At 49.3% G+C, this 24,144-nt stretch overlaps 2 protein-coding genes across 2 annotated transcripts in view; one reads left to right on the forward strand and one right to left on the reverse strand.

Annotated features, from left to right (window-relative positions):
- CIRSR (corepressor of RBPJ and splicing regulator) overlaps nucleotides 1–4,569 on the forward strand; it is a 21,426-nt gene extending 16,857 nt beyond the window's left edge. The window contains exons 9-10 of the mRNA XM_085228378.1: nucleotides 1,231–1,316; nucleotides 3,031–4,569. Of these exons, the coding sequence (XP_085084504.1) occupies nucleotides 1,231–1,316; nucleotides 3,031–3,733 (789 nt within the window). The 3' untranslated portion in view covers nucleotides 3,734–4,569. The remainder of the gene's footprint in view (nucleotides 1–1,230; nucleotides 1,317–3,030) is intronic.
- A 3,745-nt stretch (nucleotides 4,570–8,314) lies between these two features.
- On the reverse strand, nucleotides 8,315–10,816 carry SP9 (Sp9 transcription factor). The gene is made up of 2 exons (XM_085227878.1): nucleotides 10,796–10,816; nucleotides 8,315–10,269 (listed from the first exon to the last, which is right to left on the reverse strand). Exons 1-2 carry the CDS (start codon nucleotides 10,814–10,816, stop codon nucleotides 8,917–8,919), a joined length of 1,374 nt encoding a protein of 457 aa, XP_085084004.1. The 3' UTR covers nucleotides 8,315–8,916.
- Between the last annotated feature and the right edge of the window lie 13,328 nt (nucleotides 10,817–24,144).

Raw genomic sequence — 24,144 nt, forward strand, 5'->3', positions numbered from 1 at the left:
CACATTGCTGTCACCACTGCTGAAACACACCACTCACCAGCTCACTGTGCTCACATCTGCTGTTTGAGCTCCATAAACATTCAGCAAGCATCGATGAATATTAGAAGATGCAATTTTTTCTGCGTGGAGGAATTCAATGACACACCTTTGCTCTGTGCCCACTTCCATGTCAGACACCATTCTGTCAGACTGCCCCTCTGCTGCCATCTGTCACACAGCAGCAGCATGTAATGGAATATTGGTGGGAAAGTTCAACCTCTACTGCCACACCACCCACATCTGCCTGTGACATTGTGGGCCAACCGTAATAAAATGGAACGTAGTACTTCTGGAGCAACCTTTGTAACTGCATTTTAAAAAGCTGTGTACTATAGAAAAAATGTAGCATCTGGGCACTGTTAAATGGAGCACAGTGATACCAGTACTTTAGCCTTACATTAGGTGTGATATTTCTTGGGTTTTTAGTTTTTTTTTTTCTTTTTTTTTTTCTTTTTTTCTTTTTTTTTTTTTTTTTGGAAGAGCTTTTTAATCTTTATTTCTTCTTTCCCCTCCTAAGTGTGGCTAAAATTAAAAACATTGTGGTGGAGAACTGTAATGTAGCAGATGCACATAATTTGAAGAATTGAGGGTCATAAAGTAGCTATGCTTTGTTGATTGCAGTACTGTATGCAGATTGTATGATTACCGTATTTTGCATTGCTAGAACACTTTATGAGCATTTAAACACTAATAGCACAACAGTAAGGTAGATATGTTAATACCCATTTTCCTAATGACAAAACGGAGACAGAAAAGTAATTTGCTTAAATTACTCCGGGTTTGAGCAGGACTAGCATCATACCTATTCATCCAAGCATGATAAAAATGAGGTGACTTATCCTAGGGAATCGTGTGGGCTCCAAAATTGGCTCATTTTTATTAACTGTTTCAGAAATGTTTCTTTCCCTGGCAGTGATTTTTTCATATGTTACTAATAACTTCTGTTGTATAACCCCCACATTACAGCACCTACTCAGCTTGGAGACAGAGAATGTGGGCGGGTGTTTCTTTTTTTCTCCTTGCAGCAAGTATGTTGCTTTTCCCAAAGAGTCTTCAGTTGACTTGGTAATGCAAGTACATTCGTGCCTGTGCAAAAATAAGGCATGCACAGGTGCATCACTTTTAATGCAGCAATCTGAATGGGGAGGTTATCTTTATCTGAGGACTTAAAGTTGTACTGCATTTTTCTAGGAATTTGTTGCAAGTGAAGGAGATGATGATCCAGAAGTTGAATTTTTAAAATCACTATCAACCAAACAGAAACAGAAACTTTTAAGGTAAGTGTAGTATGAAGTGGAAGGGCTCTGTGTCAGCAGTAGCTCTGATTCCGTAGTTGTCTTGTGCTCTTTTGTCCCTCTACCTTTTCTATGTCATCGAAGAGCTTAGCACCATCACTAGAGAAGGACATGAATTCTGTTTAACATACACTTGACCCCAAATAGCACTATGCAGTGTCTGTTTGTCTAGCTTTTTTTGTCTTAATTGGTCCGTTCTAATCTAATTGGGATGCCTTTGCATTGTGCCCTATTTCTCATCTAACTGGGATTCTGAAATAATAACTAGCTCATTGAAAATGCTGCCAACTCCTGTTTTAAAATATTATGTTGTACTCCATTGCTGACAGCATTTTCTTCCAGAATTAAATATTCTACATGTTTGTTTACTGGTTTACAACTTGGCCAAGTATGTTATTTTATTCCATGCAGCTGAAGTGAACGTAACCTTGCACCTTGTTTTCTCTGTTGAGGTGTGTCGGTGTGCTTTAGGGTCAAGGGCTTATAGATTGCTGCTTCAGCGAAGCCAGCAGAGGGAGCTCCTCGTATTTCTGTGCTTCTAGTAGCAAGTTGATGAGGTTTTCATTATTTGCTAGTGTCCTACTGATTTCTTATGTCAAGTGACTTGCAGTATTTTTCTCTGTTAATTTGCAACATTATCTTGAAGTAACACAATAACACAAACGTGTGTAAGAGCTACTGCCAGATGAATCCCATACAGGTATCACTGGTTAAAACTGCAGTCAGTTTTCAAGGTTAAAAAAAAAAAACAACCCAACACACTGTGTACATGAAGAGGAGAAAGGTAAATTGTTAAGCAGGTACCCGAGTAGGTAGGTTCATATGGTACATGCATATGTAACCAATCATTCACTGAAAACACTGGGCATATTCTATGTTTATTTTAAGTAAGGAATGTATACATAGTTTGAGTAAACCTAAAACAGTATTTTGTTTTAAGTTCAGCTGGCCCAACACAACTAATCGTAGTACTTCATATTTTCAAAGCTGAACTTCAGTAAATGTTTGGGTCCTTTAGATTTTATGAGTCTGAAGGGATATTTTTAACATGCTGCAGGTAATGTCATGTTTCAGTCACTGATTTTCTGAGAAGTGCAGGCACAGCAAGCAGTGAGTTAATAATGCAAACTTCTGCAAAAGCAGTTAAATGGCAGTGAGTGCGCGTGCATGACAGAGCTCTGTAATTGTGGCTGGAACATTTACATTTCTGCTTGTGACAGAAGATGTTATTGAAAATATCAGCATTATGTGCCTGGAGAACAGGCTTCAAAATCTCAGTTTCCATCACTAATAGGAAGTGAATGCTAATTGTTTTTTTTTCCTTTTCAAAATCTCTTACAAGAATGCACAAATAAAAGCAGCAGATCTTCCAAACTGTCTCCAGCAGACTGACAGTAAGAAAGCACTACCAATTAATTATCTGTATTCCTGGTGAGAAGGCCAAAACGTACTTCTCTTTTTTTTAAAATTAAGGAATTGAAAAACCATATTCTAACTATGCTTAGCTCAAGGTTAGAAGCTTAAAATGATTTTAAATACTTTTCTGGACGAGGATTGAAATTCAACATGCTTTTATGGAAAATAGTGTATTTACTGCGTAGGACGAGTGAAGTAGTCAACTTTAAAAGACAATGACTGTAATCTAGAGTATGTTAACAAGTCTGATTGCACTGCTCTCTTGTTTTGAAAATAAAAGGAAATTGGATCGTCTGGAGAAGAAAAAGAAAAAGAAAGACAGAAAGAAGAAAAAGCAGCAAAAGAAAAAAGGCAAGAGTAAACACAAGAAACATAAGATGAGCTCCTCTTCCTCATCCTCCAGTGAGACTTCAGGAAGCAGCAGCGACAGTGAGACTGACAGCAGAGATAAAGCAGCACAAAAGAAGATGTATTCTAAGAAAAGAAAAAAAGACAAGTTTTCAGAGGCTAGCAGCAGCGATTCAGAAGGAAAGGCAAAGACTAGGAAGGAAAAACTTTATGAAGATCTCTCCAGTAGTCACGGTAACAAGGACAAAGATAGGGAGAAGTATAGACTTTTAAAGCAAGATAGTTCTGCGGAGAACAGCAAATGGAGCTCCTGTGAGGGGGAAAGAAGGTCCAAAAACAGATACCAGAGAGAGACTGAAAGAAAGGAGAGGGATAGCAGAAGCCAGAGCACAGATGAGAGGAGAGGGAGAAGCCCTTACAGCAGTCACAGGCAAAGGCAAACAAGAAAAAGCCCAAGTCAAAGCCCTGGTGAAGAGCGTCACAGGAAAAATGAAACCAGGAGCCCCAGCACAGATGGGCACAGAAAGGAGAAAAAACACAGAGAGAGAAATGGCAACAAGTGCAGTAAAGTAGAATACAGAGAAAGGAGCAGAAGGAGTAGAAGCAGAAGCCGAGAGAGGAAAAAAAAGAGATAGTGTAGGGGACCGGTGCAAACAAAAATGTCTCCTCCTTGATGTGATACCTTTAATAAGGGCTCAGTTACACACTGCTCTTTGTTTTCCAACCTTTGTAATTAGCATTTCCTAAATAAAGCCAACAGCATCATTTCTATGATGTTGTTATATCTGTAAATTAGCACAAATGTTACGGTATTTTTCTTACTGTATAAATATTCTTGCTAGCAAATATGTGTACATGCAGTAATTCCTAAACCTGAGTTTTAAAGTATTTCAGAGCAGTGTTTGATATCCTTGATTTTTGTCGGCGGTGATTTTTGTTTTGATGCAACTGTGAGGGGAAGCAGAAAGTAATAGGGAAGAATCCTGGGGTATGTTAAATGGTAACAAATGTTTGAGATAGCTGTGGGTAAAATCCCTGCTTCCGACATCGAAACATTGTGTTGTAGAGGGCTTGTTGTTGTTGTTGTTGTGTTATACTGCACCATTTTTCCTAAAGTTCCCCGTAAGAGATCAATTTCAGGAGTTAAAACAACAGAGAGACATAGTTCTCGTAAGTGTGTAGCTCACATTTTTTGACCTCCTGCAGTGTACAGCTTGGTCAGGGCTATCTAAACATCTTGAACCCCTGTTGGTGTGTGTCAGTACAATGTCAAGTTATTGTTCAATAAGCTCTCAAGACATGAAAAGAGTATTTACTGCCTCAACTGCTCCGGGCGTTTCATTGTTTGTAGTAGGAAGTTAATGTAAATATCCATCCTTTAGTTTTTATGGAACAGACTTCTTTTTTTGGTGACTGTTGTTCTTCACATGCTGTTAAGAACTTCAATAATAAAATACCTTATTATTTAAAAGCAGTGAGAACTGCCTTCTTCTCCAGTATTCTGAGTCGGTACAAATGCACAAGGCAACGTTTTGCTTTCGGTTTCAGGGCGGCAGGTGGAGATACATCAGTGGACAGGTGAAGGTGCTGCTGAGCTGACAGGCAGCTTTCTTCCCCTCCTCAGTGCCGGGGCAAACAGCGCTTTATTACCAGTCCGCTTCTACTTCTTAAAACTGTCATGCCGTTTTTCAGTATCGCACAGAGTATAATATACGGTGGAAGTGACCTGGCTTATCTTTTAAGCACGTGTGAATGAGTTTGAAAGGGTGAGCCATTAAGCGATGTCACCTTCTTCTAAAGGCTTTTGCATGAGGTTGCTCGGAGTGTTCTTAATGAAGTGGCCAGGATTAAAGATGTGCACAATCCAGCGGAGTCGAGCCCTGGGGTAATGTGTGCGTGAGAGCTCTGAGTGAGCAGGAACGGGGGAGGCTGCTCAGAATGCCCATGCAAAGAATCCAAACGTTGTCACGGGAAGAATGTGCTGTCTGTCCCTCTGGGATGGGCAGTGTGATAGGGGAGAAGGCCTGTTTCTGGGGCAAACTTCACATTACACGCAGCAGGAAAATTCAAGGGGTAACAAACGAGCAACGGGGGGTGCATTCCCAAAGCAGGGGCTGTGTGGGGCAGGGTTCTGGTGCCCACCTGGGAGGGGTAGCTGATGCCTGCAGCTGTGGGCGCTTTGCTGGGCCCTGCCATGTGTGCCCACTGAGGTGCACGCTGAGCACACCTGGCCTCCTTCCACAGGAATGCCGGGAAGTGGTGAGGGCTCAACGTGAGGCCGCCGCGATAGAAACTTAAAACAGGGAGAGTGCCGTGTTGGATGCATCTCTCAGAGACCACCAGATGAAGAGCTCTCAGCAAGCCGCTCGTACTCAGGAGGCTCTCCCTGCTGAAGGTCCGGGCGGCCCGCAGCAGTCCCGCCTCCCTTAGGAAGGCACGTAGCGGGGCACCCCGCGCCAGGTGCAGCAGGGCGGGCAGCGGGGCGGCTGGAGAGCGGCCGCTGTGCGCAGGCTCGGGGCGAAACCCCGCCGGGACCCCTCGCGGCGAGGGCAGCGCGCAGGGCGCCGGGTTCGCGGCGCGGCCGCTCGGCGGAGCCCTGTAGGAGGTGCTGTCGCTTCACGGATGACGGTAAGAGCATCTTTTTATCATTATTGTGATTAAAAAAAAAAAACACGGGATGCGGTCAGAGGTGACGGGGCCACCTCGAGTTCCCCCCGAAGGAAGCTCTCTATTTATGTTGTCATTGATGAATTCCCGCTACCTCATTTGATTCCGATTTAGAACGATTTGATTCTAATTGAATTAGCATGTAATTTGGGTGTACATAATTACTGTAATTATGACGTTCAGGTAAGGCAGCTTTCGGCTCGGAAAGGCAGTTTCAAATGTTCTACTTTTGTCTCTTCCCCGAGCGGACAGGGACTTCGCGCCCCGCGAGCCACGTAGCAATTAGCCCATCTCGCCTGCAACGCTCGTACGCCGGCTGAGACAACGAAGCCGAGGCGGGAGGGCGGTGCGGTTTCGCCCGGTGCCCGCCGGCGGGGTCTCCCACCGGCGGGCACCGGGCGAAGTCGCGCCGCCCAAGGCGGCCCCCCGACCTCGCCCCGCCGCCCGCGCGTTTCGCCGCTAGGTGGCGCCCGAGAGCCGCCGCACCGGTGCTGCCGGCCGCCGTCGGGAAAGCGAAGCCGGGAGTTTTCACCCCCCTCTGCTGCTGTTGTTGTTGTTGTTATTATTATTATTATTATTTCTTCTCCCCTCTTTCCGATGCGTTAAGAACGTTATCCCTTGAGGGAATTTGTCGCTAAGCGATTCGCGTTTCAAATAACCACTCGGAGGGGGCGGGGGAGATGGCTGCGAGCAGAGCGCGGAGAAAGTTTCCGTTCGAACGGCAAAAGGCGCAGTTACGGAGATGGGGGTCGTTGCGTTCGCTGCTTTCCGCCACCAAACCCCAAACCGAGCAGCCCCGCGGCGATGGGCTGCGCGGAGCCGCCTCCCTCCGTTCCGGCTCCCACCGGGCACGGGGTGCTCCGGAGCCGCGGCTGGAAGAGGGAAACGAGATTTATTATTCTGGTGTCCTCGTACCTTTAGTTGGTTTTGTTTGGGTTTTTTTTTGTGTGTGTGTGAAAGTTCCCCAGACCATATAATTATCGCCGACATGTACGAAAGAATGGCGTCGTTTATTTTTAAAAAGGTGACATGCTGTCTATTTTCCCCGTTAAACGAACCGGCGCTGCGGCCCGGAGCTGCTCCCTTCTTTCGTTTCGGGGCAGCCCGTCCGTGATGGACGTTTACTGACCCGAAGGGGCAAAGGCAATGCGAAGAGGTCCTTGATCACTGAGCTGAGAATTGTAACCCCGGCCCGGCAGAAACCGGACCCGGATGGGCTCCCTTTGATGTGTTTTATTATAGATGGAAAACAAAACCGCCTCCCGCCCCGCACCCGCCGCATTCCCTGCCAGTCCGGCCGCCCCGACCCGCAGCCCCGTCCCCCGCCGCAGCCCTCCCGCATCGCTCGGTCCGTAGGAGCGGGGCTCGGCCGGCAGCGCCGCAGTGTTCTCTTTGGGGCGACAGCAGAACCCGTTTCCCCGTGTTGTTAGCGCTCCCTATTTTATGGCGGATTAAAATATTGGTGTCCCTCCGATCTGTAGCGGGTGAGCTAAATTAACTTTTTTTTTTTTCTCTCTCTCTCTCCTCTCTTTTTCTTTCTTTTTTTAATAATACAATTATCTCATTTGACAATTTGCCTTAGGAAAAAAAATAAATAAATAATACCGTGGCTGTTAGGTTGGTGGTCAGGAGACAAAGGGAGTGAAAATAATTTTCATTTCAATAATTGCCTTCTGGTCAATTTAACTGTGCCTTATTTTGAAAGAGGCTGCCTAAATGAGATTCCTGTCCCAAATGTGTTCCCAGGCCTTAGCCCGGCCTTTAATTATTCCCGAGTTTTTTTTCTTCGGCATAAGACGCTGCACTGAGTAATCACAAAGAAGTCAGAGAGCATCCTTGAACCTTTTCAATAGCAGAGCCACTGATATTCAAATACCGCGCAAGGACCATTTGACTGCATGGGGACATAAGCATTTCCAATTCGCTATTTGCATAGATCGACCGGCTTTGAAAAGGAAAGGAGCAGTTGTCTTCCCGGACATTAAAAAGCCTCGTTATCAAATCGAGTGCTCGGTTTGGGGCTTTTAAAACGTTTACATTTTATCTCAGGTTGCCCTTTACCGTTTGACATGCAAATTCGGCGCAGTTAATTTGGACAATTAAAAGGAGCTTCAAGGGAGCTTTGTCACCGAGCGTATCCCGGCTTTTCCCCGCGGACCGGCGGAGATAAAGTTGGCCAGAACAAATGATGTCTGGGAGATTAATTAGATATTTGATAAGACATGAATCCCTAATAAGGGAATACAAGGCACAGGGGGCTGCTGCGCGCTCTAAGTCAAAATTAATAACATTTAACAAGATTTTCATTTAGGCATGAAATGCCTTTTCCGGAGTATTGACTCGAGCGCTTCATTCCCCCGAGATCCCCCCGCACTAACGGCCCGAGCGGCGGCCCGGCTCTCCGCCCTCCCGCTCCGCACGGAGGCTCTCCCCAGCAGCCCGCAGCCGGGCCCCGGCCGCCATCCCAACCCCGCAGCCCTGAGCGAGCCCGGGGCCGCCCCGGCCACCAATAAGGACAGAGCCGCGAGCGGATGGTTGCGAGTCCTTTAATAATACCAAAATGAAAATATGTCGAGATTTTTTTTTCCATACAGATAAACGCATTTAATTTCTTTAAGCGACCTTAACTTACGTGTGTTTGAGTGAAATGTTAACTCAACGTTTTAAATATCTTTTACATATATACTGACTTCCACAAAGTGCATCAGAAATTTAAAATAAAATAATTATTAAAAAAGAAAAAAAAAAAGTAACTGAAGCCCCAAAACCTCCCTGAATTTCAGGAATTCACCGATAAAATAAAAAGGAAACTCCCGACCCCCCTATCAGATCCACATTTACAGGAAAAATAAGCGACCACACTCGGGTTGGGTTTTGTTTTGTCTCCGACCCCTATTTATACAGATCGTTATGAGATACAGAGGAACCGTCTCGGCCTGCCGCCTTAGTTTCTCACCTTCAGCCTCTCAGGATGCTTTCCTTTCAACAGAAAGAAGAGAAAAAGGAAACGGGGGGAAGAAAAAAAACGAAACAAAAAAAAAAAAAAGAAAAAAAGAAAAACGAAAAATCGCAGAAGCGTCCCTCGGGGCGGGGGGTCGGGTGGCCGCCGTCCCTCCCGGGCCGGGCCGGGCCGCGCTGCGGGCGGCGATCCCTAGGAGTCGCCGGGGCCGCCCGGGGGTTCCTTGCCCGGGCCGCGGGCGGCGGCCGCCCCGTCGTGCAGGAGGAGGTCGGGGGACTCGGAGCGCGGCGTCTCCAGGTTGCTGGCGTCCGTGTCGCTGTCGCTGCCCTTTTTGCCCCCGCCGCCCCCGTTGTGCGTTTTGATGTGTTTGCTCAGGTGGTCGCTGCGCATGAAGCGCTTGTTGCAGACGGGGCAGGCGAAGCGCTTCTCGCCCGTGTGAGTCCGCAGGTGCCGCTGCAGCTCGTCGGAGCGGGTGAAGCGCTTCCCGCAGAAGAGCCAGTTGCAGACGAAGGGCCGCTCGCCCGTGTGCCAGCGCAGGTGCGCCTTCAGGTGCGAGGTCTTGCCGTACACCTTGCCGCAGCCCGGGATGTGGCAGCTGTGCAGCCCCTTGCGCCGCAGGCTGGCCCCCGCCGGCCCCAGCCGCTCGGCCTCCTGGCAGTTGGGGCAGTCGCAGGTGGCGCGGCCCGAATAGCGGCGGGCAGAGCGCGCCGAGCCGCCCCCCGCCGCCGCCGCGGCCGCCCCCGAGATCATGGCGCTGGCCGCCGCCACCGCCGCGCTGGAGTCCGTGTAGGAGGGCAGCACGGGCTTGAAGCCCTCCTGAGCGAGCAGGTGCTGGCCGGTGGAGAGCAGGTGCGAGGCGGCCGTGGAGCCCAGGCCGGTGGAGCTGAAGGCGGAGTGGGTGAGAGAGCTGAAGTCGGGGTTGTAGGTGCCCAGCTGGGAGTGCAGCGAGGCCTGGGGGGCGCCCGAGTGCAGCGAGCCCTGCAGCCCCCCCGCCGGGTTCTGCACCTCCAGCCACGAGCCCGGGTTGGCGTGCACGTCCCACCACGGCGAGGCCGTGCCGTTGGCCACCTCGCCGGCCGACAGCGTGGAGTGGAAGCCCGACTTGTACCAGGATTCGTAGGGATGCGCCATGCCCACCCGCGGGTACAGCCCGTCGGCCGCCGCGCCGTGCACCTTGGAGATGAAGGCTGACTGCCCGGCCGGCTCCTGCGGGGACACGCCCGCCGCCGCCGCCGAGTTGGAGAAGAGCCCGCCGTAGTCGCTGCTGAAGGCCGACGACGTGGGCGAGGTGGAAGCCAGGCAGAAGGCGCTGTTGGCCGTGCCCGTGCCTCCGCCCAGTCCGCCGGAGCCCCTGCTCGTGGCCACCGCGAAGCCCGACAGGCCGGAGCCCAGGTTGCAGCTGGACGCCGAGCGTTTCCAGGGGTGGAAGCCCCCCTTGGCGAAGGCGCTGGACTCGGGCAGCGTGGTCAGCGGGCTGGTGTTGCCGATCTTGTTGCAGGTGGCGGCCAGCATGGCCAGGGGGGTCGTTCCGAACCGCGGCTCCTCCTAGGACAGACACAAAGCCGCCGTCAGCCTCGCCCCCGCGCCCGGCCGCCGACCGGGAGCGGGGAGCGGGCGCCCGCCCCGCCTCGCTTCGCCGCCGCGCTCCCGGAGGCCGCGGCCCGGCCGAGCCGGCGCACGTCGGACGCCCGCCGGGAGTCCCCGCGGCGGGGCGGGACGGGGCCGGAGGCGGCACGGCGGAGCAGCGCCCGGCGTCGGGCGGAAACGCCGCGGCAGGAAGGAGCGAGGAGCGCGGCGCGGGGCAGGGACGCGGGACCGGCGCCGAGTCGAGCGGGGCAAAAACGGTCCGAAACGGGGCGAAACGCGTCTCGGCTCGTCGGCGACGTCGCAACTCATAGAGGTAAACCGAGGAAACGTCGCGGCTTCCGTTCGGCCCCGCGCGCCTTCGGCCGCAGCGACCCGACGGGGACCGGCGGCCGCCCCTCTCTAGCGGCTCCGCACGACGGCGGCCGCGATGCCGGAGAGGTTTCCGGAGGCGGCGGCCGCGAGGAAACGCGCGGCCCCGACTTACCCCGAGGATCGACGTAGCCATAGCACGTCCCTGGGCGGGCTGCGGCGGAACGGGAGGGGACGGGGTTCGGTGCGCGCCCGCGCCGCCCCGGCAGCGCCAAGGACACTCCGGCTCGGCGGGGCTAAACTCTGCCTAAGTGCGGGGCACGCCCGCTTTGAAGTACCGCTGGCTGCCGCGCTCGCCCAATGAGGGCGCGGGCGGAGCGGGCCGGAGCGGCCCCGCAGCCAATCAGGCGCGCGGAGGTGCCGGCGCCGGGGCGCGGGGCGCGTGCCAGTCAGAGCGCGCGGAGAGCTCTGCGCGCCGGGCCGCGGGACCGCTCCGCAATTAGCGCCGCGCTGCCCTCCCCGGGACGCGGCCGGCGGCGCCGCTTGCGGGGCCGGGCGCGGAGCCGGCGGAGCGCGGCCGCGTGGCTTCGCGCGACGGGGCCCGCGTCGGTGCGGGCGGCGGGACGGCGCTCGGTGACGTTGCGCGGGATCGCCTCAGTTTGTTCGCTTTGGCGAGCGTGAGAGGCGGCCGCGGGCGCGGCGCGCTCGTTTCTTTCCGTGCGAGAGGAGCGAGGGTGGCCCCTCCGTTATGTCAGCCCCGCGAACCCCGGACGGGCGCCGCTTTCCCACGGCGCTCCCGGCTCGGCGCTCCGGCGGGCGGCCCCGCTGTGAGCCCCGCTGTGAGCCCCGCGGAGCTCGGCCGCCGCGGGTAGCCGGCAGCCCCGGCGCCGTGCGTTACGGCTGAGCTGCGGGACGTCCTGCGGGCCGCGTCCCCGTGTGACGGCCCCTAATCGTCTCCTTCTCGATTCCGCCCTAGCGCCAAGCCCCGGAGCAGGTGCTCCGGGGACGAGTTGGAGAACGCGGGCGATCGAGGCGTTTCGCTTTTCTCTACTTGGTTTTGATCGTTTCCTTTCCGTGCCTCGCCGAGCCCCGCGGCTGCACCGCACGCCGCACCGAGGGCTCCCCGGGACGGTTTGCTTCCGGGGCCCGAGGCCGCTCTCGGGGGCCGGCCGTCTCTCCGCGCCGAGCGCGGCCCCGACCGCGGCGGGGCTCAGCCCGGGGCCGCGGCGGGGCGCGGGCGGGGGGGCGGCCCCGGGGGCGGCCAACAGGTGCCCGCCCGAGGAGCGGGGCCGCGCGGCACTGCCTGTCCGCACTGAAGGCATCCGCGGGCGCGTCCGCGCCCGGCCGGGACGGAGGGACTGGGAACGGGGAGCGCCGCTGAAAGCTTTCGGGGGTCAAGTGCGCTCCGACGGGTTTTGTGCCGTGCTCCAAAAATGGAGTTTTTAAACAAAGATCGGCGTGTTATGCTCGAGTGTCGAGCCGACTGTTAAAACATTTGGGGGGATAATGACAACGTAACAAAGGCCCGGTTCAGAGTGAATCATCACCCTTTTAAAAGTTAAAGCAATTTTCAGGAGAATGGCTTTCAGCAAACGCTTTACATTATTCAAAACGGCCAAATAATGCTCTATTATAGCGCCTGAATGCTGCCAGTCAGCCCCTAAGTGCAATTTGCGCGAAGGCTCCGTGCCTTATCTCCACTTCTTTATAAAGAGGTGAATATAAAACAATTTCTTCCAAACCCAGACGGAGAGCACGAAAATTGCTTCCCTTTCTGCAATCAGGGCAATTTAACTGGAGTGCAATTAGCACTATTAAATGTCGATTCTGCATAAACAAATCTGACTAAGAAGCGAAAGTGGGGTGAGAACCTCATATAAACTGAAACTGATTTTTTAAAATTATGTATCCGGGTCCTTCACAATTGATCCGTGACGTTTTCATTTCGGAATATATTTACATCATAAATACATTATGTTTAAATCAACATAAATGTTAAAAAAAAAAAAAAAAAAAAAAAAAAAAAAGAAGAAGAAGGAGAAGAAGGAAGCGACGACCAAAGCAAAGCCCTGGCCGTGCACGCTGGTAGAGCAGCTCCCACCGAACACGGCCGTACCCTCCCCGGCCCGGCGCTGCCCGCTGCCTCGCCTCCCCGCTCGGGTTCCGGGCGCCGGGCTGAGGCCGGGAACAATTCGTTCATTAGCGCTGATTGGAAGGCTGCGGGCTCACATCGGAGAGCGTCAGATGCGGCGGCTCAAAACGCAGCGCCGGGAAAGGGTTGTCAAATAGTTCGAAAGAGATCGATTTCCCTGCGGCTGGGCGCGGTGCGGCCGTACCGGTGCCCGGGAGGGGACCGCGGCTTCGCACGGGGCTGCTGCGGCCGGGCGAGGGCTGAGCCCTCCCAAGTGGAAGGGAGCGGCGTAACCTGTGCCGGGCGGCGGGACGTGGGCAGGGGGAAGGCGAAGTGCTCGTAGCTGAGGCACATAATTGAGTCCTGCCTTTTTTTTTTTTTCCTTTTTCTTTTTTTTTAAGCACTTCTCCCCCTTCCTCTCTCCCTCTGCCTCAATGACACTCCGCGTTCCTTGAGCCGGGCACCGCCGCTCATTGTCAGAGCCACGCGCGGGGAGACCCGGCCTCAAATGAATAAGTTGGGCTCGGGAGAGGCTGCCCCACGATGTGCCAGAGCGGGGATAGAGGGACGTAGGGATGGTGCTGAAATACAGACCCGGCGCCTGTTGAGCCCGCCGCATTCTTTCCGCCGTTGAGTTTTTCATTTGTGGGTAAAGACGAAGAGCGGCTTTACATAGAAAGAAATCTTTCCTAGCTAACGAGAAGGGAAAGGGCACCGGGGTCGAATAGATCACGGAAATTAAATGAAAATTAAGGTACCGCCACGATCCCTGCCCGAGCTGTCAGCGCTGTTCGTTATGCAGCGCGCAGCCCAGGACGGGCCTCCCGCACCGCTCTGCCTCCCGCACCGCCGCTCGGGGCCGGGCCCGCGCCTCCCGCACCCTCCTGCCCCCGCACCTCCCTGCCTCGCGGGCTGCCGCCCGCAGCCCCGCGTGCTCCCGCGCTCCGAGCGCTGCCGCGGCCACGCCCGCCCGCCCCGTGCCGCTCTGCTCGGCGCGTTTGGGCCGTGCGTGCGAAGCCTCTCCCGTTCCTCCCCGCTCCGCTCGTCTCCGCCGAGACGCGGTGACAATTGAAGGGAAGGCTGTGTCAGGGGAGGGAAAGTGACTGCAGACTGTGGGATGATTTTAATTACTACAATTATTGGGAGATTATTCAGCGACATCACGGGTTTGTTTTCCGCCTTGGTGGGGAAGTCTGAGGAGCGCCGCACGGGGTGCGCGGCGCGGATTCTCTCTCCCGCTCCTCACGCTTCGCGGTGCCGTTGCGATAAGTCTGTTAGACGCGACGGGCTCAGGCTGCGGCAGGTTTGAAATGCAGCCGGCGCCAGCGCTCGCGGAGCGTCCTTTTAATGAACGCGTTTCTAAACAGCTCCCGGAGCGCAGGACCACCTTTTCCCCCGCGCCCGCCGCAGCGGCTCCGAAGGCTCTGCGGCCGCTGCTGGGCGAGCCCTGCGCGCCGGGAGCGCGCCTCGGGAACGCGCCCCTCGGGCCGCCCGCCGCGGGCTGCGCCGCTGGGTCACGGCGCGACGGGCACCCGCCCAGCGGTGCGGCCCCTGCCGCGTCCCCGCCGCCCTCCCGCTCCTCACGCCGTCCCCGTTTTCTTCCGCGGCGTTTTTAGCAAGGCGTGACTCAGAGTGTTGATGGTGATTAAGCAAGCTGTCTATCTGCAGATAGAGATATGTGGGCACGTAATAGACAGGATGATTGACGCTGCAAAGTTCTCCTCGCTCCGCGATGACCAATAAATCCCGGCGCTGGCTTCGCCCGCTAATGAATGGCTGCTGGGGACGGGTCCCCCTGCGCGGCTCCCCGCTCTCCCGCCTCTGCCCTGGGATGCAGCCGAGGACGCCGCTCGTTGTGCTCCCTCCCGGCCGCGATTACTGCGCTACAACTTTAGGTGAATCCGGCGCTGCTCACGAACCATTTCACGTTCAAGATGCGAGCTTGCGGTACTTTCCTAGTGGCAATTAGGAGCCTATTACAAGCCATTAAATTGATCAATGTACCTTAAACAATGTGAGTGATTTATATAGCAAAGAAAAAAACCGCTTTGCATCCATTGTACTGCTCTGGCGACCAACCTGGTCCTGCGTGTCCATTCATCACTGCTTTGAGCAACAAAAGCGATTTGTTTAGAAAACTTGTGCGCACAGAGAGAACCTCAGCATCTCCGGCCTGCGAGGTGCCCGCAACGTGTTCTCAGCTGGGGGCTGCAGCTCGAGGGTTCTGGCACGGGGGGGTGGCTGTTTTCCTGAGAGATGAATTCATCTTATACCCGAGGGAATGAAGGCAGTAAGGGCGTTCCTGCTGCTGTCCAAGTAAGCCCCGGTCTGTGATGCAGGGAGGAAAGCAGCGTGTTACCCATTTGTTTGACAAAGCTCAGGGCTAGGCAGGGGCACACCAGGTGAGGAACGAAGGGAGCGATGTGGCTTCCTCAGTGCCCAGAGACCCTGACCCCAAATGGCATCACTGGAGCGCCTGTGGGCCTTGGGGCTGTCTGTGCCACCTGCCAGGAGGCAGCAAGCCACACCTGGGAAAGGCCTTTTGGAGTGAGGGGTGCTGGGGTGTGCAGCTCCCATCAGAAACAGTGGGACTGTGCCTTGCCGTTAGTGCAGGGCTGAACTATTTCTCCCCTTTTCCTTACTTCTCGCTAAACTTTTTCGCCCTGCTTCTTTGTGCTGCACCATGACTGTTCTCTGTAGCCCCAAAGTGCTGGGTGAGTCCCTGCCTGTGAACTCAGGCTCCTGAGGGAATGTGCTATATGGGCTCACTGAGTTGGCCTGCACAGCTGCACTCAGGTGGCACTTGCACAACTGCAGTGCTGCTTATCAGGACAAAAGGACACTGACAGGCTTTCTTCAGGTGGAAATCTCTTCTGAGTTATCCCACAAGTGAACATTATTCATTTAAGATCCCAGATACCATTGGTGCTTTAGTAACAATCTGCACTACTGTTTTCTATGTTCTGGACTCCAGAAATTGCTACACATTCATCAGAAATCACTGTTTTACCATGTCACTTGCTGCCAGGAGGTAGACACATCACATCGATATTGGGACAAAGAAAAGAAACAAGGAAAGGGTGTCCAATCCTGTCGAGGGCTATGACCCTTTTGTTGCACAGTACAAGGTACTTGTGCTTCACAGTCTGATTTCCAAGTTGTTCTTACAGCGCTAACACTATTCACTGGCTAATCTAGTCATCAGCTGCTGCTTTTCTTGATAAAAAAGGATTAGCAAACTGCAGCATCTACCGTGTAAACTGGACAAGATGGAATGCAAGCCCTCCTTCCGCTTCTCTGTAATAAGAGAGGGGGTGTTTGTGCTGAGTCTGTCACATAGAACCCAATTCTTGTTTTTCTTCTAGAGCCTGCACCATCAGCAGCAGAACACAGAGCCAATGGTGTGTCCTGCCTGCCTTACAGCTCTCGTAGAGAAATTGTGAAAGAAGAGTGAGAGATGTGGAGGCCGTTTGCAGAGATTCATGTCCCGTTAGTTGTTGTGCTTTTAAGCCTTTTTCCCTCTTCAGTGTGTTGTGTTTGGCCCTTGGTCCAGGAGCATTGCTGTGCCAGCCATCGCAGGAGAGGCTCTGGCCTTCCTCTCCTTCAAGTATCTCTGCTTACTCAGAGTGCTTTCTGCAAGCCTTACCCTACACATTTATTGTGGAAAAGCAGCTTATGTTTCCTCACGTGCTGCTTCAGGCACTTTCTTTCCATCTGGGTTGCGTTGCCCTTCAGTTATTAGTCTTCTTACAGTGATCAAGTGAACTTTTACAGATCTCCACACTTATTGTCAGGGCAAATAAGGTGCTGCTTTTAATCAAGAGAGGGGGCAACACAAATGCAGTCCTAAGTCACTTAAGCCAACTGTGAAAGATGTGTGCGTAATTGTGGAGGACATCAGCCATTCAGTCCAGCACAGCTCAGCGTCTCTTCAGAGCCAGAGCTGCAGAGTCCCCTTGCCCCACTCCCACCTCCTGTGCTGGCAGCCCCGAGCAGACAGGAGCAGAATGGTGAGGCCGGACCTGGGGCGCTGCACAGATTGGAGCCGCCAGGTGAACACAAGCCTGCAGGTACCATACAACACTTTCTTCCAACAAAAAAGATTGATTGCATTTTGGCCTCGGCATTAAATGCGCTATTATCAGAGGAAGCTGAAATAATGCATACATTCACTTTAAAAGAAAGCAGGTTTCCTTTGCGAACATGCCTATTATTTCAATAGTCCTTGAGAAGTATTTCAATAGTGGCCAGGTTGTTGCTTACTGAAATACATTTGGATTGAATACATATATATCAAGGGTTTTCTTAATTTTAGTTTGAGTTATTCCTGAAGTTCTCATTAAATTTACCATTTGTAAAGAACAGCTTAAATGAAAATGGCTTTTAGAAAAATAGAGCTGGAAATTATTTTGGCCTTTCTGACCTGGAAGAAGCGATAATTTGCTGCAGCACCAGTGATTGGACATGTCTGACATTTTAGGTATTCCCTCACAGTTTCAGACCTTTGTACAGATGAACTCTGTCTGGGACAGCCTGGCAGTCAACTTTTTGTTACCATAACATAAATGAGTAGACTACGGCTGTCTTAAGCAATCTAGGCAGGCAGCACCAATGGAAATGAAACTCCGGTAAGGGCAATGATAAGAAAAGGATGTCTATTATCCACAGTAATGCTCCTAACATTTTCGAAACAGCTATTACTTGTGTCTGTCCATAATTGTCCTTGCTACAGTAACAGTACAATCTTTCTCTCAGAACACTTACAGAAATTTCTCTCCACTGACTTTCCCAAATGTAAACAACCTATACAGTGTCTTCTAATGTAAAACAAATGTGGTAAGTAGGTCCCACATTAAAGAATTGCTTTGACTGGAATGTCTGAAATACTCAAGGGATGTACTGGTGGGTTTGAAAATGCGTTCCGTTTCCAAACTCAGTCCCGTAGAGATGTATGAGTGTCAGTAGGAGCTGTATAGTGCATTATTTCTGAGTTTGAATGGTTGCTGGAAACAGACACAAAATAAGTTGTGGGTTTTTTGCTAATTTTAATATTTCTCGGGGCTTTTATTGCACATGAACGTGATTGTTTTTCAGTGTTGGTGGTAACAAACAGTTGTCTATTTAAAAAAAGATGCATCTCCAAAATTCTCAGTTACAGGAGAACAAGCTGGAAGCCAACATCTTTCTTGTCCTGCCCCCTGGTTTGTAACCCTGTTAGATAAAACATCTTGCCTAATCTCATTGTAATGGGAGTCAGTGCAAAGGCAGGATGTTGAGCACTTCAAAATGGCTGAAAGCAGTGAAGTGAAAAGCAAGTTCTCACCTCTGTGTTAAGAAACATGATGTTCACAATACCTATGTGATACTTACGGTGTATAATTTTATTATGCAATGTGGAGGAAATGTAGCAAAGCCCCTGGGTGTTTTGCGTCCCAGTTTTGCCAGCAGCTGAGGAGGTGCTGGTTTCCAGTGGGCATGGAAGTGATACCACTTTTTTCCAAGGAGGAGATGCAGCACCTGGAGGGAAACCAGCAGGGTCCTGCAAAGTAGCAGGAGTCCCAGAATACTGCTGTGTGCCAAAAACACAGGCTGGAAATGCTACAAAATGTGGTTTTATTGCTACGTTAGTGAGGCACTCAGCCCATTTAATGCTGGATGATCTTCCAGTCCAATATAGAAATGTGGGAAACCTGGAGTTGTGCAGCTCCAGGACTGAAATGCTGAGGACACAACTGTTTACAGATGGGCTCTTACCTGTGCACACACACTTGTGGCCATAAAAGGAAGAGGGAGGGGATCCCTACAAATCTACAAGCTGCTTGAGAAGAAAACCAAATAGTCAAACTAGCAGCTTGGTAGTTTGATACTCAATTGCCTTTTGTTACAGTATTTTTCAAATAGCTGTTGCCATAACAACATAACATATTCTTCTTTTAATTTTTTTTTTCTGTTTGAAAAAAAAATGTATATATTCTTGCCAGAATTCTTCCGTAATAGCTCCATTAACTGCAGTGACTTCTATTGGTGAGGCCAGTGTGATGTCTCCTGCTGTCACAAGTCACTCACCAGTCCAGCAGATGTTTTGTTTAGTAAGGCCAATTTGAGCTTTATAAAACATGTTGTGTTTTTTTTTTTTTTTTCCCATTCTCAAAGAGCAAATATCAGTAAGGATGGGATTCAGAGACAATCATCTGCCATGAGACAAGGCATTTGGTGCCTGTTGGAAGAATTTCTTCCATACAAGTAAAATTGGATCGGGCCAAACTGTAAAGATTCTGCTTTAAAGTAGTGACACTGTGCCAAATACCAAGAGTTAGATTTTGGCCTGTTAGGAACACATATATACCTAGCAAAAAAAGGAGGTGGAGGAGGAAAGGAGGTAAGAGATACAAATTCCTTAGAAGGCCAGTATTTTTTCCCCATTCTATAGTATCCATCTGGCTAAACTCTTCAGAGAAATGTTGTAGATGAGAGTAGTTTGGCACAGCCAAAGAAAAGTCATTGTAGAACAGTTGGAAAAAAACAAGAGGAAAGGAGTCTCTTTAAACACTGATGCTGCCCCAGAGTGCTGACAGTTTTATTTTGGATTCAAGTAATTTGCGTGACTAAGAACTAAGCAATTTTTCAGGCCATCCTCACATGTGACAATAACAAATGTGTTCAGAATATTATATTTAATAATTTGTCTACTAACACCATCTTCTTTCTGGAAACATTTTAATTGCCCATCAGTTCATCAGATTGAGCTGCCCCTCTTTATAATGGGTGTAATACTTTTTGTGTCTCCAGAGAGGGAAACTGAGGTACCAGCTCTTCAAATGCTGTGTGACCACAATCTTTTCTTGTTACACTTCTTCTATATTCAAAGCATATAACCTCACAACAAGATCTCTAGAAGTCAAAATAGACATCTTTATTTAGTTTCTGAATTGCATGTCCTTCGTTTTCATCAATGTTAAATATTCAGTAGATCGAGTGACAAAATTAATTATTTTTGTGAGGGTCCTTTAGTAATCAACCAGACCAATGTTTTCTTGTAAGCTGTTTTGTTTTTCAGGCCGTCATTATAGAATTAGAAAAGATTCTGTGAATTACTTTAATGTATTAACTAAAGTCCATGAGAGAATTAGAAAAATGTACTCTGTGTTATTTCTGTGCTGAACTATCTATTGTGTTGCACTGGCCATCCGATACCAGCATGCTGCTTTTCTCAGAGAGGTGTGCAAGGGTGTACATCCACATGTGTGCATGTGTCACCATGGTTTCTTTGCACTAGCCAAAAAATACGTTTTTAAATCTGTAAAAGTGAAAAGTATTGCTAAATTGTGTATTGATTTCCACGCTCACTTCCAGAAATCTGCATTCACAAGAAGGGTTTAAATTAAATTCCGGAGAGAGTATTCTAGGTTTGCATAAGTGTAAATTATGTCAGTACTTGGTTATCTGGTAACAAGGCTTCAGTTACACTCCTGTTTTGAGGGCACATCTTCTGTGTGGTTTGTGAAGGTACCGCTCATTCCAGGTCACCTGGAAGCAGCAGTCCTTAAAACAACATCACAGATCCTGGAGGTCTATTGTGAAAATTCAGAGAGGATGGCGATTTCTTCCTTTGTAGTTGAGATTATTTTTTTTTCCTAATATGTAGCTGAAAATATTTCTGTAACTGAATTAATTTCCCCTACATTCTGAAGTATTTAAAAGCATACCCACGCTGATGTATTTCCACTTGTGAAAGAGCAGCAGGTCCGGCATTGGCGTGTCTGCTCAAGGGTCTCTTTTTGGTTCAGCAGCAGGGCTGTGACAGGCTGAGGGAACTCTCCTTGATCCTACATACAAAAAGGCCGAAGCGGTGCTGCAGGCTCCTGCAATATGATGGGTGATGTGAATGATGTCCATCCCCACCGCTGCCCGTTGGATTTCCTTTGCTGCAGTTGGGTTGTTCAGTCTGACATCGTTTTGTGAAGACTGTGTATCTGTGTATCTGCAGTCTGTAAATTGAGAGAGAGGTACTACATGCACCTTTGTTACACCCCCTGTTTGCGTGTCCACGTGAAAAATGTTTGTGAGATGTATTAAATGCACCAACAGCAACCATCTCTTTTGCACTGCCCTGCTGCAAAGGGGGTTGAGAAGATAATATTGAAACAAAAAGAGCTTTCATACCATGGTCCAGTGTGACAAAGTCATTGTAGGTTGCTCTTAACTACCCAGGGAACTTTCCAAATGGGCACTATTTGAACTCCAGAGCAGGGCCTATAATCTTGCTTAATAATTACTTCAAATGTGACAGTTTAATTCAGTGTAGGTATCCAAAACGATTTCTGAAATTAATAATAGACATGCTTTATAGCTTACGCATGTCAAAAGTTATAAGACAAGCCTTGTCATAGAACTTGACTATCTTAATGTGACTTTTTAAATAGTCTGACAATTTAAAACAATTACATAGCATTTTGTTCTTGCTAACTTTTAAAACAAAAAAATGTTCCATTGTGTTTATAGGGCTGACTCTGGTGAGGTGACCTCTGCGGAGGGGTTACTCTTTGAAGTTCTCACTGAAGAGCTTCAAGGCAGCTGCGTGTCTCAGAGTGTGATTTTGTAAGGTTTTGATGCTAAAAAACTGTTTAACAAACAGCTCCAAAATATTTAGATTTTGATTAATAACACACAGTGCTGTGGTATTTAAATAATGTACTTTTAGCTGCATGAAATCTAACATGTGGCAGAAGAGTATGTGTTCCACATGGCTAGGAGGGCAGGAATGGAAGCACACCAGTATCTGAGAGGCAGGGAAAGAGTTATACTAAGTCAATTAAACTCTCCTGTAGAAATCTGTTCAACTGTTGTCTCTGCTTTCTTCTGACGCTGTGGCTGCAAGAATGCTCCTTCAGCAGTGCTTCGTTCTGCAGGAATCCTCGTGTTGTGAGTGTGCAGAGCCTGCCTGTGGCCAATGTGTGTACCCCACGCACAGCAGTTTGGGGGGATCAGCCCAGTGCCCCAGTACAGTGCTGTGGGAATGATACTACCAAAACCTGGGGAAACTAGTTGGATATAGCATCGTGGAGAGCAGTGCTCACGTGGACATTGGTCATGGGACCTCAGAACTGAGAAGTGCCTACTGTTTGACGATCTTCAGCGTTGAAACTTTACTGATGAAGTGAAAACAAAAGGTACATGATAAATAAAGGTCTTGTAAGCAAATGTCTTGATATGTCAGGGAATTATTATCTACTGACTGGAGTCTAACTTCAGAGTTAGTAACAGAACTTCCTTTTCCGAGGTCATTCACCCCGTTACAGAGACAATGATATGAAGAATTTCATAGAAAATTTTATGAGCAGAAATGTGATTTCTTTGTGTTTTGATTCTTCAGATTACTATTTTTAATCTCGGCTTGAGTCTCAAGCTTCTTAATCACAGATTATTTTAGTGAATATCCGTAAGAAATAGTATTCAGGGCTTTTGAAATCAGGACATTTTATTTCAGGTGCAGTATTTAAGTTGCACAGAGAACTTTTTACTTGTGCATGTGGGCAGATCAGATATAGGAAGGAGGATCAAAGCCTGAAATGGCCTTGTTCCAGCTCCTCGTTCTGCAGGAAAGTGGTCATGGCACTGAGCTTGCCAGAGTTCAAGAACTGTCTGGACAGTGATCTCAGACATATGGTCTGATTTTTGGGTGGTCCTGAGTGGAGCCAGGAGTTGGGCTTAATGATCCTTATGGGTCCCTTCCAACTCAGGGTATTCTATGATTCTACTTTTGAAATTGTTTTATAGGAAATCTCTGCTTATAACATTTCATCTCACATGGTGTTCCAGGTAATATTGGTATGAAATTGACCTTTGAAAAAGACAAGAAAGTATTTACTTTGTAAATTCATCTCTATATTGATTACATTTGCTCACTCCACTCTCTTACACATGAGATCTCTGAGGCAGTGGTTTTGATTCGTAGCCTGTTGGGGTCTTTGGATTGAAATCTGATAAGGACATCTGAGAAACTATATTCATCCACAGAACATCACCTGTAATTATGCAATTAAATGCTTTTAACTCATCTTGCAGCTTTCTGAAACACTAGAGAAGCTTCCCAGATCTTTCTTTTTCAAGGTCTGAAGGTACTAAAAAATCCTTAAGCATTGTCTGTTCCTCAGAAGCCCTTGCTGGGGCTGTTTCTAAAACAGCTTGATGCTTCTCAGCTGGGTGGAAGACATTTAAGCAAGTGCTAAGTGTAACAAGCGTAGGTGAGAGATTGGGTCATGTTCTTAATTACCTTGTTCCTTTTCCAGGTTTGGGAACCTAATGCTGTATCTTGACTGTTCTGTCATTCATCCTTGCAGGTACAAGTTGCGAAAATGGCTGTGCTTCATCTATACAAATGCTTTATGTGCTTCTTATCAAGTGCTTTACCAGCTCTGGTATTAAGGATATTTTTGTGGCTAGCGCAGCTGATGTTTTGGCAGGAGGTGTACCTGTTCTTCAGCTTCAGTGCTGTGAAGGTTACCTAACACCTCATGTTATTGTAGCAGTGAGATTAACGCTAGCACTGCTAACCATCATTTCCTTTCTTGCTTATGCTGTTCTTAGGTATTCTGTGCTTGACAGTATACCTCTTAAGAGAAGTGTGAATCTTAAACTCAATGAACCCTGAGGCAAACAGCATTTCAGTCTTGTCTGATACTGGCAATATACCAAGTGCTAAATGAAAAAAAAACAGAAATGACAGAATAAATAACTGAAGATCACCTCTGGCCTGTGTCAAGAGGATTTCTTTCTCTGCCTCACAAGGAGATAGGTCTGCAGATGCTGTTGTTGCTGGCTCTCTTAAGCACTTGGCCCATGAGCTCAAAAGTGAACTGAGGGAGGTCTCCTGTGTCGTCTCACAATGTCAACTCAAAAATGTGCAGAAGGTATGTACAAAATATCGTTGCTGCTTTCCTACAAGAAAATGCTGAGAGAGGGTAAGTGTACTGAGATTGTATTGGGGTGGACTTTCTGTGCCTGGACATCTCTCTTGATTGTTGGATGCCTTTATAAAGTAGCCTGTACTCCTTCTGGGGTAGTGCAGAAGGCATTAGTCAAAATGATAAATATCTCAGATAACTGTTGTGAAGATGGTTAACTTTAGCTAAGATTTTCCTGGGCGGTATTTATGGTTTATGTGAAATAAGCAACAAAGGTGTGAGCTCCCCTTTCTGTTGTAAACTATAGGGGACACTGAAGCAAAATTCTTAGACGTTTGTTTTCTTACATTTTTAACTGCATTTTTAAAATATATACTGTGAGCCTTTTTTCTTTTCTGTTTTTCAAATACTAGTTTTGCCAGTGCAAAACTCTGAAATAAAGAGGAATTAGGGCTGATTCTTTGAAAGGTAAGCTGAGAGGGGCATATG

This window comes from Meleagris gallopavo, chromosome 7 (assembly GCF_905368555.1).
Source record: "Meleagris gallopavo chromosome 7, MGAL_WU_HG_1.1, whole genome shotgun sequence".
Lineage (NCBI taxonomy): Eukaryota > Metazoa > Chordata > Aves > Galliformes > Phasianidae > Meleagris > Meleagris gallopavo.

Coding starts and splice junctions, on each gene's coding strand:
- SP9 (XM_085227878.1), bottom strand. CDS start 10,816: ATGGCTACGTCGATCCTCGGG. Junction 10,270..10,795: donor TGGCTACGTCGATCCTCGGG/GTAAGTCGGGGC, acceptor TGTCTGTCCTAG/GAGGAGCCGCGGTTCGGAAC.